The 16,413-nt window shown below is 49.4% G+C and overlaps 1 protein-coding gene across 9 annotated transcripts in view; it reads right to left on the bottom strand.

The window, feature by feature from the left end:
• Positions 1-9,945: 9,945 nt before the first annotated feature.
• Positions 9,946-16,413, bottom strand: part of SGPP2 (sphingosine-1-phosphate phosphatase 2) — a 108,034-nt gene continuing 101,566 nt past the window's right edge. For 6 of the 9 annotated variants that reach the window (XM_042950284.1, XM_042950285.1, XM_042950291.1 and 3 more), the window contains 2 exons: positions 14,496-14,739; positions 9,946-10,591 (listed from right to left, as the gene is read on the bottom strand). In XM_042950284.1, the coding sequence (XP_042806218.1) occupies positions 9,984-10,591; positions 14,496-14,739 (852 nt within the window). In that variant the 3' untranslated portion in view covers positions 9,946-9,983. The remainder of the gene's footprint in view (positions 10,592-14,495; positions 14,740-16,413) is intronic. The other 3 variants (XM_042950289.1, XM_042950288.1, XM_042950287.1) reach the window with 2 other exon arrangements.

Below are 16,413 nucleotides of genomic sequence, written 5' to 3'. Positions count from 1 at the left end.
GTCCAGTAGAAATAACTAACAAAGTTAGAAAGAATTAGGTTCTTGGAGCTTGTGCTGAGCCTACTACAGCGAAACCCAGCCCTCTTACTGCTCTGAATCAGGGCAGCGGTGTCCAGCCTAGTAAGATTTGTGAACATACAGACTTTCACCACTCCTTCCCTGTTCTGTTTGCGGCATTTAAATGAAGAGAAAGCTCACAAAAAAGAATGTACGTCAAAAGGTTTTATGTCCAGCATACATACCTAAAGATTTCTTACAAGTTAAGACAACCCAGTTTTTTTTTTTAAATGGACAAAAGATTTGAACAGATATTTCCTGCAGATAAATGAAGTAAGCATCGGGAAAAATTCTCAGTCATCGGGGAGATGCAAATAAAAACCACAGTACGAATTGAAATGGCTGAAATTTGAAAGACTGGCTCATACCAAGCATTGGTGAGACCCGTGCCGTGGGACCTCCGTGTCCTGCTGGTGGAAACAGAGGGAACAGTGTTATTTATAGTAGCTTCAGCCCAAATGTTCATCAGCAGCTGAATAGCTAAATTATAGTACATCCGTATCATGGAGTAGTTCTCGGCAATAAAAGGGGATGAGCTACTGAAGAAGAACATGAATGAATCCCTAAGCATGCTCAGGGGAAAAAAAAAAAACAGACCCAAGACTACATGTGATTGCACATAAATGAAATTCTATAAGAGTCAGTGGTACAGTGGCTGGCTAGAGCTTGCATAGGGGAAAGGACTGCAAAGGGTAGAGGGCTAAGCTGTTGGGGACGATGGGACGGATCTGTCCTAACTGGCATGGTAGTTAGGATGTAGCTTATTACCTCAGCAAAGATGGGAGAAACATGTTAGCGTAGTTAATACTCTTGCACCCCACATCTATGCCTGGGGTAAAAGCATGAACTGTAGAATTGGTGTGTCTGTTTAAAGTGGTTTACTGGTCCACTCTTCAGGAGATACTGTCCCCCAGTTTCAGGTTGTCTGTAGTTAAAGTCCAGGTTCGTGGGCCATGCGATAGCCATGGTTGAAGTGAGTGGATATCCTGAGATACCCTGTTAGCAGGCAGCCACCTGGATGTTTTTTGGTCAGAAACTACTTGTAATGAAAAACCCACTGACATCTGATTTCTGATTGTATATCCCAGCATGAAAAGGGAAAGATCAACTCCATCCATCACGGGGATGTTTCTGCCCTCTGAAGCAGGGAAACTGTAGGAAGAAAACCGATATCGGCTACGTTAGGAGAAATGAACCACCAGTTTAGGAACTGAGGCTCCACGGCCAGATCATCTTACACTTGTCCCAGCTGAGGCATTTGAACTGGGGCCGGGCCAGTCGTGGGTACTACCAAAACCTATGTTGGAGAAAACACACCTTCTTAGTGAAAACTGGGAGCCCTAGTATGAAAAGGGAAATTAGATATAATTGATTTCTTGTTCTAGCTTACAGAAGACTGCTAGAGCCCGACACTCATGTATTCCTCTCGAGTTTTATATTTTCACCCGTGATCTTGTTGCAACGTGTACGTTTTTATGATAATCATAGGAGATAAAGTAGGAATTCTCCCTGCCTTATGGGAACATTCAATCTTCAGAGAGATTAATGATATGCCCAAAAGTCACATGCTTAACAAATGGGTTTGGGACAATGAGCAACTTGGATTCCCTAGATCACTTGGTGTTTTGTGTCACTTACCTACTTATCCAAAATGTTGGAGTTTTTGAGTTTTATAAAAAACACGGAAAAACAAAGTTAAAAATCTCAACTATAGAAAATCGTACAAAGTTAGACTTTCCCAGGCTAATCTACCCTTTCTGCCCCAGTCTCCTACTGAAGTAACTAACCACTGTTAATAATTTGGCTTGTGCTGTTCCTGACATTTTCCTTAGTTTGGACAGTCAGCCACACACAGGCTCACGATTTTGGGGCCATACTCTACTTACTGATTCGCAACAACCTTCGATTTCTATTTTACATAGTAGTATGTATTTTACATAGTATTTTACATCATGACACTTCACTCACCATGTCTTATTTTTCTAGGTCAGGACCTGTAGACCCACGTCATTCTATTCCTCTGCTGACCTTTGTTTCCAAATCTGCAAGTACAGTGATCAGTGGACCTCCATATGCCAGCCCCAAAACAGTATTAGCTTAGAGGCCATGAAAACCCAGGCCTAATGGCTGTACAAACATCCACATTTGGTATTTGATAGACGCATTCGGAGAGGCGAGGGGCTACTTAGATAGTTCTTACGTGTGCCTTTTACACCCAAACAGTATCTTATCCCAGTAGGTTACATTCCCAGGTGTAAAGAATGTTAAATTATTACCTTTTAAATAGGAGTAGCCCAACTAGGACCCAGCCGGCCCAGCTGGCCCTCTTGCCCTCAGCAACAAGGGGCTCGTCACATTGGGAAAAGAGCACTGCTTACAATCCTGTGTCTCAGTCTTAGCTGCTATTTGTGCTTGAAGCTTTCTGTAAATACCACTAACGCCAATGCTTGGGTATTGAGTTGGCTTTTTTGGTCCATTTTATCCAAAAGCAGACAGGTGGCCTTAAAGGGACACAACTGCCTTCAGTAAAATATGCCCTTTAAACAGCAGAAGCATTTGACACGTCTGATATCTTCCAGGCTGTGGCTTATTATAAGGAGCTTGGATATATTATTTTTAAAAAGGTAGAGGCTGGCATACATAACGGCACTCAAGGCACCAGTACAGCCCTGGGACAATCTACGAGCAGCTCCCTGACCCAGGTCAGGGCGAGGAGATCCGCCTCCTTGGGTAAAGGTACAGGAACCAAACAGCCAGTCCTTGAGAAGGCAGCTGGGCCACAAGCAAGGCCAAGCCGACCCAGAGCGATGTTAGTTTCTACTACTGCCTGCTTTCTTGTCCAGTCTCCCACCCTCCTCTGACTTCCTAGTAAACAGGATGACGACAGACATTGTAACTCAGCTGTGGGTTGAAGAAATATCTCCAGCAAAGGGTTTGATTGAGTTATGTCTATGGCTAAAGCCCGGTATGTTTCCTCTCCCTCATGGGACTGATGCAGTGTGGTAAGAATACGCTCAAGGCCTCCATTCAAGTCTTTGACTCATCCCTAAGGTTTGGCCTTGACTGTCTCTATTTAAGGAGCATGACGTGATTCTGCATAGAAAACATTTTGAAAAGCCCCCCTCTCCCTGATTTAGGAGGCACTTGTAAGAGATGACTGCTAGGTGATCCAAGTTGCAGATCTTATCAGCCATACAAAGCAGATCTGACCTTTAAGACAGAAAAGTGAGGATGTTGAGGAAACCTGGTAGCGAAATAAAGTTCCTGCACTCCACAAGTCACAACTTTTTGTCCTGAGGAATGAAAATGTTTCTCTAAAAGAAACACCTGCTTAGGGCCAGCAAGAAACCAGTTGTAAAGGATACAAACCTGGTAACCCCCCACGCTGGCGCTGGAATCGTACAGAGTAAAAGACCAATCAGAGATGGCTGGGAGTAGACCTTTCTCAGCTGTGTTAGGTAGAACATCCAAACAGCGTTTGGGGGGACGACACAAGGTAAGCCAGAGGGAAGGGCGCCCTGTGAGCAAACTGCACTGTAGGGAAGAGAGAGACCCTGTAGGTGAGATGCCTTCGGGAAGACACCAGACATAAACCTGCCTGCAAAGGCCCCTGAGTCTCTAGCTGAGTATCGATCAGCCCGTGCACATGGGGGCAGCACCCATTACAGACACTACCTCTAACCATCCACGGAGAACTGAACCATTCATTCCTGGAGCTCACAGAGGGCAGGTCAGAGCTAGAAAACCCCAGGAATCAAAAGGTTATGCGGAGAAGGGCTAGATGGATTTTGCCTCAGGAGTTGGGGAAAACCAACTCTAGACTAAACGCCACTCCAGTTGTGCCTAATAAAGCTTAAAAACAAGGCCAAAAGAAACTGTTTGCAAGAAATGAACTGCATCCTAGAACAGAGCTTAAGGATATTTATAGTAATACAAAATATCCAGCACCCAACAATGTAAAACTCACAGTGTCTGGCATCCAATCAAAAATTACCAGGCAAGCCAAGAAGCTGGGAAACCTAACCAATAATGAGGAAGGGGGAAAAAAACCAGAAACTGACAAATGTGCCATAGGTGATAAAATTAATAGGATATTATTGTAACTGTCCTCCATATGTTTAAGATGCTAGAGGAAAGACTGAACAAGTGGAAACACAGAAGGTACAGATTTTCAATTTCTAGAGAAGAAAACTATGAGATAAAGGAATAAGCTGATAATAATACCAATACCTATGGAATAACAGCAGAACTGATGGACTTCATGAAAGTTTCACAAAAATAGCTTCCCAGCCAAGTATTCTTACCAGCACCTAATTAAGATGGCTAATGTGGCCTGTGCATACTTTGCCCCTCCCACGGCACCGCCCACCTGGCTCCCACGTGACCCACGCTGCAGCCTGGAAGCCCGGGAGGCCTCATGGTCTCTAGGCTCACAGACGCAGGTACAGGGCGTGGAGGCAGCACCAGCCGGCACCCTGTCCTGTCCTCAGCAGTTCGAGGCTAGCTTTGTCCAGAGGCATTGACATTCTCCGAACACCTCCACTGGGGAAGAATCTGGCTTGTGCTCCCAGCAAGGGGACCCTGCTGTCGTAGCAGGAAAGAGCAAGGCCAGCAGATGTGTCGAGGGTGTGCATGAAAGAAGCGTCACAGCCGGAACTAGCTGCGCCCTGGCTTTTCTTGTTTGTTTTTGCATGCCATATAGACAGGCGTGGAAAAGGAAAAAGGATTTTTGGCTTCATATAGCTCCGTTGTCTCATGTGGCTATAGTTTTAGGAATTTAACATTCTATTCATGGTCCACATTCAACTCTTCTTTTTCATATGCGTCCCGTAAATAGGCAAGTCTGTACTACAGGTGTGCCCCACTTTAAGAAAACAGTGGACACATGGCGTATCCAAAGTAATCCATTAAAGAGCCTTATGTTTACAGAAATGAAGAACTGCCATATGATTAAAAATGCCATTTATAAACAGCGAACCCCTTGGTGCACTTAAAATTCAAGTTAAAAAAAATCAAGGCAGCCTTCAGGAAAACATGTATTCTCTAAAACTGGATACATCTACACCACTTGGTTCTTGTTAGCCTCTTACTAGACAACCAGGGATTCAGGGAGGGAGGGAGGGAGGGTGAGCGAGCACATTTACAGGTCTCTCAAAGAGCCAGACCAAGGTAAAATACTTTCACATCAAGTTCCACGGGCCTAGGTCAGGGAACCGAACAGAGAAAAGAGGGAAACGGACGGAGGCCCTCGCAACTGTCACCTCTGCTGAAAGCTGAACGAGAATGGGCATGAAACTGTGCAGGCGAGGTCAGGTCCAAGACGGCGGAAGGGGAAGGTGCCCACTGCGGCCTGTTAAATGTTCAAAGGAGGAACGATGGGGGAGACTGGGAAGCCACCTCGGATGTCATCTTCTCTGGAATGGCCCCACATGGATGTAAGGAGATGGACTAAGGGGCTCCCTCACCCTTCCTTCCCGTTCTCGTGATTTGGTTCTGCTCGTCCTTTGCTCCGCCACGGCCAGCACCGCTCTTCCTACACACGGTCGTCAACCCCGGCTTTGGTGTGGCTTCGCCTCGGGAGAGCCGCAGGTGTTTGGGGGACGCGTCTCTGGCAAGCTCCGCCCTCGCCATGGAGTATCATCTCGTATCTGCTTCCCATCACATCATCTGTTCTGTAAGCCTGGCTCGTGTGCTGCCTCTCCCGGGAGCCCCCCTCGACTTGCTGCAGCCCCCAAGCAGGAACTCGTCTCCCCCTCCTCTCGGGCTCCTACGCCCCTACCCTCCAATTCCCTGAGCCAGAGGCTCCTGTCTCCTGCGAGAGCTCCACAGGGCAGGATTACGTCCATCCGGCTCCGCAGGCCCATCCATGGTGTATTAGGTATTGAAAGTACAAACGGGGGCCTAGCCTTGGCCTTGCCAATAGGAGTGGCAGTTTTCTGCACCATTTCAAATAGCGTATTTGGGATGAAGACACAGCCTATCATCGTAACGATGTGGATGTGAAACAGGGTCGTATTCATTTGGCTCTGCAGGGTACTTATTCGTGAAAACCGTGTAGTTACCTTAACTAGCAGCACCGATAGCATTTACCTTTCAACTCACAGTGGCATTGGTCTCCAAATATGGTAAGATTCTTTTCCCAAAAAAAATTTTTTTAATATTTATTTGTTTTTGAGAGACACAGAGAGACAGCATGAGCAGGGGAGGGGCAGAGAGAGAGAGGGAGACCCAGAATCCGAAAAAGGCTCCAGGCTCTGAGCTGTCAGCACAGAGCCCGACGCGGGGCTCGAACTCACAAACCGTGAGATCATGACCTGAGCCGAAGTCGGTCTCTCAACCGACTGAGCCACCCAGGCGCCCCGAAGATTCTTTTTAGTATCAAGGAGTCAGAGGAGGGTATGTGAGCTTGTGCACCTACCGCTTCCTGCTAATCACATCTACGGCTGCCGTGACACTCCCCAACATCTGCACATGATTGAACTACGACAGCGACAGAGAATTCTAGAGCCTGCCATTTATTTTTGTCACCTCTTTTCAACTCCGGTCCAATGAACCCTGAAAGGTCTAGCAGGAAAAAAAAAAATCCAAGGGAGCACAACCCTAGCTTTTGAAACATGTAACAAGAAGTCATAAGCAAACCAAAAATGATTTTATTTTAAAAAGAATAAATTTACATACACTACATGAGCAAGACATCTGAAACCTTCCAAAATAGAAACCCGGAGCATATGGCCCCGAAACACCACATGCTTTGATTACACTCAAGAAGCCCAAGTTGCCGACGAGGACTAGAAACTCCCATGTTACCAGTGCGACCATCAGGCCTGTTGTAGAGTGATTTCGGCCACGGCCATTCGCGGGTTTTGAGTTCAAGGTCCCTTCTGTGTTTCCTTCTGCATAATGCTGTGGGGCAGATCTGAGCAAAATCAGCATGGAGTGACGGCTGTTTAGGATGACGGTACAGGTTGGAGGTCCCGGCCCGGAATGGTAGTGGGCTGGGGGCAGGCTGAGGACGGTTAGAAAGGAGACATGTTCTGCTTGCCTCCCAGAGGTGCCAGGAGTCCTGAGGACTCTGGCGTCACGGTTTCCAAAGGCAGGGTTGGCCCGACCACAGGTCCTAAGCCTATGTTGGATACATCACGATGAGCTTGACTTTTAAATTCTTAATCCCCAAGTCGCCTGAAGGAGAGGTGCTCTGGGCCACCGCTGAGGCGATTCCAGCAGGGGGCAGTCTTTCCCCAGAGAGAAAATCCAAATGTCTCCAAGGAGCCATAGGGCCTGCTCTTTGAAGGGGCACGCGTGGGGTGTGTGCGACAGCTGCCTGGGAGGGTGTCAGATGAGTGTCGAAGGCCAGCAAGAGGAGGAAGCAGGTAGTGACTTTTCCAATCCGTTTCTGCCGGATTCCAGGCCACAGAGCAGAAGAACTCAAAAACTAAAATTGTCTTCACCAATATACATACTTTTTTAAAAAAATTTTTTATTCAATGTTTTTATTTTTGAGAGACAGAGAGAGACAGACCATGAGCAGGGGAGAGGCAGAGAGAGAGGGAGACAGAATCGGAAGCAGGCTCCAGGCTCCGAGCTGTCAGCACAGAGCCTGACGTGGGGCTCGAACTCACAGCCCGCGAGATCATGACCTGAGCCGAAGTCGGACGCCCAACCGACTGAGCCACCCAGGCGCCCCAGCATACGTTTTATTCTCCAGCTGCAAAACAAGATACTTCAAAAAGGGACCAACCGTGACAAGCCCTTGGGTCATTATTTAATGGGCTACAGCTACCGTATCCATCCTCAATCCAATTGTGTAAATACAGCCTCAAATGCATTAATACGGCGGATTGCTGTCCTATTGTTGGGACTTAAAAGGACAGCATTAAAAATTACACGTACACACTTGAGTGAAGTGTCAGCACCCACTGCCTCGACAACCATTATGGCCTCTCCTTTCAAAAGATACAAGTGGAAAGACCTGATCCTTTTGCCGACCGGCTCCAGAACAATCAACTAAAATCACTTGGCATAAGTATTATCCAGGGCTGCAGGGACTTGCCTCCTCCACTGCACTGGTGGGGCTGGCCCGTAAGTTGGGGCCTCCCCTTTCCTTTCCCATTTCCCCCCCATCATGGTACCACAAATACTGGTCAGAGTTTGCTGTAAGAACAAACGGCAGGTCATTTCGAACCCCGCCTCCTAACTATGGAAAACGTCAGGAGAATTTCAAAGAGAAGCAAAACGTTTTCCTAAAAAAAGTCCTTCTTAATAGACAGGAGTGCTAAGCCAGACAGCAAAGGTCATCCCAACAGAAAGGCCAGGGGAGATGTTTGCAATCGGGACAAATGGGGCTTGAGGTTTTCGCACCGGGGGCAGAGGTTAAGAGCCTAATGTTCAAGGCAGGCTAACTGTCCCCCAAAGAATGTGTATGGAGATGGCATGTTGGGATCACAAGTCATTGATTTCAGTGGTTTGGGTACCATAGTGAGAAAGATACTTCCTTAGCTATGCATCTATGCTAACTTTTCAGGAAATTGTGCATGCTTGTTCCTTATTCTTTAAAAAAAATTTTTTTTAACGTCGATTTCCTTTTTGAGACAGAGAGAGACAGGGTGTGAGCTGGGAAAGGGGCAGGGAAGGAGGGAGACACAGAATCCGAGGCAGGCTCCAGGCTGTGAGCACAGAGCCTGACACAGGGCTCGAACTCACGAACCACGAGATCGTGACCTGAGCCGAAGTCGGACGCTTAACCGACTGAGCCACCAGGCACCCCTGCTTATTCCTAATTCTTAAGAACTGAAGAGGAGCCTGCAGAGAGAAGCTGCCGGTGTTTGCATAAGACCCCCGCCTAAGTCTAATGAGGACACGCACAGGCTTAAAGGGTGTGTTGCGTTCGGTCATGTTGTTTTCCCAAGAGAGGCCGACCCTGTTCTTGCCTTAACTACCCTTAAAAACTGCCGAGAGACAAGAGGTGGGAAGATGGAGAGGGAGCCCCGATTCTACTTAGTAGGTGAGAAAATAGGTTTATGCAAAGTAGATGAGAAATGGAGGAGTGATGTCCCCGGAGGCCCAGTCCCCCCTTGTCAGGCCCCAGGGGGGATTAAGTTCATCTGTTCTAGTGATCCACTTTCACAGGCAGCTGACAGGGCCTCCCCAGTTGGTAAGGAAGCCAAAAAAAAAACCACCTACAGATGGGCAGAGTGCTGGTCCCAAGTCCCTGGGAAGCAGGAGAGAGCGGGACACTCTGAGAAGCCCAGATGAAGTGAGGTGGGATCCAGGTTTCCTGGATCCGAAGAGTGTAGAAATGCTACCCGGAATTCTGCAAAACGCACGGACGAGGAGGAGCGATGCTGTTTGAATACGTGCACCCACAGAGAGCGGGACTCAGGAGGAACACAGGCTCTCGCCCACCATCTCCCAGCGTCGCCCCCGCCTCTTTATCGCTCCACGGGGAGGTCCGCAGCGCCCTTGCCACCCAAGCGGGTACAGTCTAGCGTGATCACAACAGCAAAGTCACCCTGTCCCAGGAATGCGGTCCTACACGGTGACACCCCTTCTCTGGACCAACCAAGTTTGGACCCGAGACTCAGTCATGGGCAAGGTCGTAACTGAAGAGAGACGCCTGACCTCCAGCCTCTCCGATCACGCCTGTCTCTTTCGGATCTCCCAAGCCAGGCCACGATTCCTGCCAGCCCACGACTAGGTCCAGGGTCCCTGGGGTGGGGGGACCCTTAAAGAACGGACCATGGGTTTAGCCTGGCTTCACCCGCAGCATGATGCTTACAGACCACTGGCCCCCAGGAGACTGGATTTCCCTTCGCACAGCAGCAATATTTATCGCAGACGTCAGCAAAAGAAACATGGGACTCGGGATTTTTTTTTTTTTTTTTTTTTTTTTTTTAAGAAAAACGTATGGTCGAAACTTGCCCACCCAACTACTTTTCTGTTTTGGCTCTCCTGCCCAGTGGGCTACTTCCCAACCATTTGAGGTTCAGAGCAATCCCAAAAACCTGTGCAGCATTGGCACAAAGGTTGTGGCGCAGATGCCCACAGATGTGTAGGTGACGAACTTGTAAGGCACTTCGATCTCTAGTCTCCGCCTGGCCTCCTTGTTCCTGGTGACCACCTTGAACCACGAGTATAGCACTTGCAGCGAGAGATTCTGTACAAGCTGGCGGACCAGAAGGATCAGCACGATTCCCACGACGAATTTGGTCAGACCCAAAACTACCATGTCGGTGGTGAGCGGCGGGATGTTCTGAATGACAGGGAGGGACTCGGCGGGCGCGGACACGAGCTGGAAGAAGTGGTTGATCCAGAACCCTAAGGTCACGCCCGCCCCCGCGGCCAGAATGGTTGTGGTGTCCGCTCGGGTTGGGCTGTAGCAGTCGGACACGGGGTAGTTGTAACACAGGAAGAATGGCACCACGATGACACAGACGGGGAAGAGGGGGCTGGCCGAGTCCAGGCGATCGATAAGGGTCCAGGCGGGGTAGGTGAGGACAATGAGGACCGCGGTGACCAGGATGCCACCCAGCACATCCTGTGGGGAGGAGAGAAAAGAAGGGTGTAAGCCAGCGAGTGCTTCCCTGTGGACAGGTATCACTTGAGTCCAATCGGGTCCCTTTGACGCCGAAAGGACAATTTGCACATTGCTTTCCCTTACACTGCGGTAAAAAATGGGAAGTTGTACAAATTTGACCACAGGAAAAACCACGGCGCTATTCACGTTACGTATTTGCCAGTTTTTCTGTCCTTTGGAAAAAATGCTACGTGTTTTCTTAACGAACAGCCCGGACCGCTTTTTTCCTAGATCTTCTATTATTTGCATTTAATATTCTATCACAAGTATTGCCTTTAACCTCACAGAGGGGGGCGTCCTCCTTTCCTGGCAGCCTGGGGCTGGGGCTGCGGCTGGAGGAGGAAGTCAGGTGCTGGGGAGGCCCCTGCACACAGTAAGCTGCCCTTTGTCACCTCTAAGGTACATTTACGGGGGGTGGTTTGAGAAGAGACTTTGGACGTGCTCCGTCTTCTGAGACGGAATTTCCAACAGCGTGCAGACAACCTCAGCCAGTGGACGTTCCATGCTGCTCTTAACCAATCCTTCCTTTTGGGACATATTAGACTGTGGTCTTCTTTCTTTCTTCTGTTCCTCTCTTTCCCCTTCCTTATTATTATTTTTTTCCCCCTCTCTCAGTCCCTCCTTTCCTTCCCTCCTTAAATGCTTATTTAAAATAAAGGGGCGCCTGGGTGGCTCAGTCGATTATGCGTCCAACTTCAGCTCAGGTCACGATCTTGCCGTCTGTGAGTTCGACTCTGCTCATGCCTCTCTCTCTCTTTCTCTCAAAAGTGAAATAAAAACATTAAAAAAAAATGTTAAATACTTTAACCCCTCAATGTCACCCATCGTCTCCTTCCCTTCGCGTTCTCATTGCAAAATTCACCAGAAGGCGAAGTCTTACTGGAATTAACAGAGGCTCACATCAACTCAGAGAGTGAAGAACTTGCCGAGGTTTTGCGACAACGTTTCACAAGGATTTTTTTTTTTTTTTTGGAAGTTTACAGTTGAAAACTCAAAATTTTTCCCCGAGGCATCGGAAAATCTGGAAGGCACCAGAAAGTACTACAGAGGCATTACCGGAAATCTGAAAGCTGCTGAAAAGCAGAAGAACTAAAGATCCCTGTTTCCATCACCTAGAGTCAACCCTGTCTATGTACGGGGCGTGTGGCCTGCCGCTGTCTAGGATTCATTTTGACTTCGAGTTCTCGGGAAGAGACGTTCTTTCTTCTTCTGAAGGCGGTACCCTGTGTTTATTCAGCGGCTCGTTAATGTTCAGCTTTTCTGAATGTTACCCTGCATCACGCTGGCTCTTCTGCGACCCCCAAGAAGTCTCTTTTCTCCACATCCTCCTCCTTCCGCATCCGAGACACGGGCATTTCCAGACTCCGTCTTCCAGCCTGATGTGTCTCCTCCCTCGGGGAGTATAACACACTGGCTTCCCCCCTCCAGCCTCTCCGTGGGGATCTCAGATCTGGGGTTTCAGGGGTCTCTCTCCGACGTGAGTCCTGCTTCTCTTGGCCCAATGCTGGACATTTTCACCCAGATGGACAGCCCCGCACACCAACTGGGCTAAAATAGAAACGACCAACAAGCAAAAAGAGACAGGAGCAAAGGAAATGAGTTTACAGAAAAGGAAATAGCACCTCTTAAGCACACAAAAACATACCTGAACCTATGAGTACGTGGAAATTAAACTGGGCAGAGGAGACATTAAAACTTATGTTCACCGAACAGTCACCACGTGAATGTTTATAGCGGTTCTGTTTATAATCCTCCCCCCCCCCCCAAAACTGCAAACAACCTCAAAGCCATTCACCGGGTGAACGCGTGCTACGTTCATTGGCCAGGATGCTTCCGCGCGATAAAAAGTAACACACTCCTGATGCGTGCAACAGCTTGGAAGCAAATCTCCAGGGAATTCCGATTGGGGAAAAGCCGCTCTCCAAGGGTCACATGCCGCATGGTTCTATTTACGTGACATCCTCTAAAAGATACAACCCTAGTGACAGAGAACAGATAGCGGCTGCCAGGGGGGAGGGGTGGGGGGAGGGTGTTTGGGGGGATAAAGAAACCGTTCCATTTTGTGTGCATGGCCAACCCCAATCTGTACAGGTGTTAAAATCCATAGAGCCACATACCGAAAACAAAGGCAACTTTACTGTTACTACAAATCACATTTCAAGCCAAAAATTAAAAGGTGGTGGGTTCCCCCCCCCCCCCCCCCGTTGCTTTCACTAAATAACACAGTGGGGCGTCTGTGGCTGTGTGGAAAGCAACGTCTGGACTCCTACAGGTTCCCGGCTTGTCCCTCCCTCCTCCCCCCACCCCCACCCAACCTGTGCTGGGAATGCTCCCCTCACCCCAGAAGTTTGAAAACATTCTGCTGAGGAAGCAGTAGAAAGGAAAGGGGACTCCTGTCCGTGCGACTGTAGGAGTGCAAAATGGCACAACCCTTGTGGGGGAAGAAAGTTTTAATTTCACCTCTCTGACCCGCAGTCTCATTCTGGGACTTGGCCATAGGGATCCACCTGCCTCTAGCTGCAAAGAGGTGTGTATTTTTTTTTAAACATTTTTTTTTAATGTTTACTTATTTTGGGGAGACAGAGAGACAGAGTGCCAGCGGGGGAGGGACAGCGAGAGAGGGAGACACAGAATCCGAAACGGGCTCTGAGCTGTCCGCCCAGAGCCCAAGGCGGGGCTCGAACCTACCAAGCGCAGGATCGTGACCTGGGCTGGAGTCAGGTGCTTAGCCGGCTGAGCCACCCAGGTGCCCCAAGAGGTGTGTATTTTCAAGTTGTCCAGTGTGGTAGTGTTGGCGATAACAGGAGGCTGGAAAAATGCCAAGTTCCACCTATAGGGACCGGTTAGATCGAACCACGGTCGAGCCACACGACGGAATACTCTGTCTCTATGAAATGGGTGAGGAGGTTCTGACATGGAACTTTTTTTTTTTTTTTTAAAGTTTATTTATTTATTTATTTTGAGAGAGAGTGTGAGCTTGAGCCGGGGCGGGGTGGAGAGAAGGGGAGAGAAAAAGAATCCCAAGCAGGCTCCGCACCGTCAGCACAGAGCCCGACGTGGGGCTCGAACTCACGAACCTTGAGATCACGACCTGAGCCGAAATCTAGAGGCAGACGCTTGACTGGCTGAGCCACCCAGGAGCCCCTCTGACGCGGAATTTTTAAAAGCACAGGGCAGGCCAGTGTGCCTAACATGCTGCCATTTTCATTTTTAAAAAGATGGGAGAATATACAGCTAAGTTCTTCCCAGAATACGCAAACAGGTCCACTTAAATGGCGGGGGACACGGTGGGCAAGGAGACTTTTCACAGGACACCCTCGTGTGCCTTCTGAATTTTATTACCATGTAAACGTGCTGCCTCCTTAAAAAAATTCAAGTGAAATAATTCAGCGTCTCCTCTTCCAAACAGGATCTGCCTTTCAATTCCCAGATGGAGTGGGGATCCCAGGTGAGCCCAGCTGTGTCCTCCATGGGGATTTGGGCATACGTGGTAAACGGTGGCGGGGGGGGGGGGGGGGGGGGGGGGGGAGGGGGAGATGGCCTGCTAAGATGTCACCTTAGGACTGAGAGCATCTCGTCTGCGAGTCTTAAAGGAACACACAGTTCTGAGGCAAGGAGGAGACCCAGGTCCAATGAACTCAAACACCCCAAACAAGCCTTTACTCTCAGTGGGGAAGAGAAGATTCTACCACTCAAATGATGTCCCGGCCAGCCCCACCAAAGTCCCATCTGCGTTCTGAAGGAGTCGGAGAGAATGAAGAGAGTCATTCTGCCTCAGTGTATAAAACACAGAGCTGAAGAAGGCTGTTTTGAGGTCCCTCTGGCGGAGGGCGCTCCAATGAGAAGAACCCATTCCTCCTCGTACCTGTTGGCCACAGTGCCCTTGGTGAGACCACCTGGCAGGACGAAGGCAGAGGGCCCTCCTCATTCACTATGGCCCTTGGATCCATCTTGGGTATAGACCTGCGGAGCCTGGAGGGGCAGCTGAAGAGACGCTGGTGACAGGCAGACCAGCGGGGGAGGGGCCTGGTGGGGCAGGACTCAGCAGCCACAGCATCTCCTAGACGAGCTATGGGGCAGTGACCGCCGGTACCTGCGAGCTGCTGAGCCTGGAAGGCAAGGAGGCAGGACCAACCTGCTGACCTAGGCGGGGAGCAAGGGACACCATACTGTCTCACCCCAAGGAGGCACTAGGGGGGCTCAGACTGGTTGGAGCGCCCCGGGGAGACTCCCTCTGAAACCCCAGAAATATTTTGTGGGGATATTTCTGTTCGGGGTGGGGATATACACAGGTGTGCAGGGTGTTAGAGGTTTGGAGTGATCTTGTGGGTGTTCGGGGAGATTCGCCCCAGTCTCCCTGGCCCCAGAATCTCAGGGTCCTGTTGGCCACACTGAGCACTCCCTCTCTTCGCTGCCCATAAGCTCCCATTGCCGTGTTCTGCGGAGTCCTCCCCCGGCACAAATCCCTGCTCCGGCTGTCACCACCCCGAGGTCAAACCTTCACGTCACCTCCTGCCTCCCACTCTCCCGACCGCCTTCCTGATGGCTGTTTCTTTTTTTTTTTATTTTTTTTTAAACGTTTATTTATTTTTGAGACAGAGAGAGACAGAGCATGAACGGGGGAGGGGCAGAGAGAGAGGGAGACACAGAATCGGAAGCAGGCTCCAGGCTCTGAGCCATCAGCCCAGAGCTCGATGCGGGGCTCGAACTCACGGACTGCGAGATCGTGACCTGAGCTGAATTCGGATGCTTAACCGACTGAGCCACCCAGGCGCCCCCTGATGGCTGTTTCAATAGCAAATGTTCTCCAATGTTCTTGTGGAACATGAACACTTTGGAATCCCTGAGGAAGACTATTACAATACAGACGTCAGGAGCACCTGGGTGGCTCAGTTGGTCGAGGGCCAGACTTCAGCTCCGGGCACGATCTCATGGTTCGTGAGTTCGAGCCCCGGATTGGGCATTGCACTGAAAGTATGGAGCCTGCTTCGGAGCCTCTGTCTCCCTCTCCCTCTGCTCCTTCCCCCGCCGTCCCCCTCCCAGAAATAAATAAACATTAAAAAAATTTTTTAATGCAGATTTTATCAAATGCAGGGGATGCAAGTGTGGCCCAGGAGCCTGCATTTAACACCCGACACAATGCTGAGGTAAAAACTTGGAGAAATACTAGCCTCCAGACTGAGCGCCAGAGTCTATGTGCCATGGGTTTGATCGGTCTACCATTCTCGGGGGTTCCCTCACTGCTTTCCCATTTGAACTCTCCATTACGGTCAGAGGCGGCTGCTCGCTTTCGCCAAACACGCCCAGTGCAATCTATTCCCTCTAGCTTTTTGCATTCCCTTTATCTACAGCACACTTGAACCACGTCTCTGCAGACCATGTCAGTTCATCTAAGGCTCGGCTCAAAAGCCACTTCCTTTCCCAAATATCTTCGTGTGTCACCACCGTTGGAAATAACCCTCCCTGAATTGAATGTGAAGGCCCTTGCTTCAAATCACTCCCGAAGCCCTTCCTTCATATTGTCTTTGCTGCGGCCATATGTCTGCACACTCTTCCCCTGAGTTGATTAAAAGACGCTGATCAGCAAGCTTCTCTTAGGTCTCCAGACTTCCAGCATAGAGCCTGGCCTATAGCACATGCGGGCCCTTCTCTTCTCCTGAATGTCCAAAATCGTTAATACCCCCTGTTGCAACACATAAAAGAAAACGTGCCTGCCTGCCTGCCTTCTGTCTTTTTCTGTAACTGCAGTTACCAAATTCCCAGACATCTGGTTGGAATATTCT

The sequence above is a fragment of the Panthera leo genome, chromosome C1 (assembly GCF_018350215.1).
Source record: "Panthera leo isolate Ple1 chromosome C1, P.leo_Ple1_pat1.1, whole genome shotgun sequence".
Classification (NCBI taxonomy): Eukaryota; Metazoa; Chordata; class Mammalia; order Carnivora; family Felidae; genus Panthera; species Panthera leo.
This window is presented reverse-complemented; position numbering and strand designations above follow the sequence as displayed.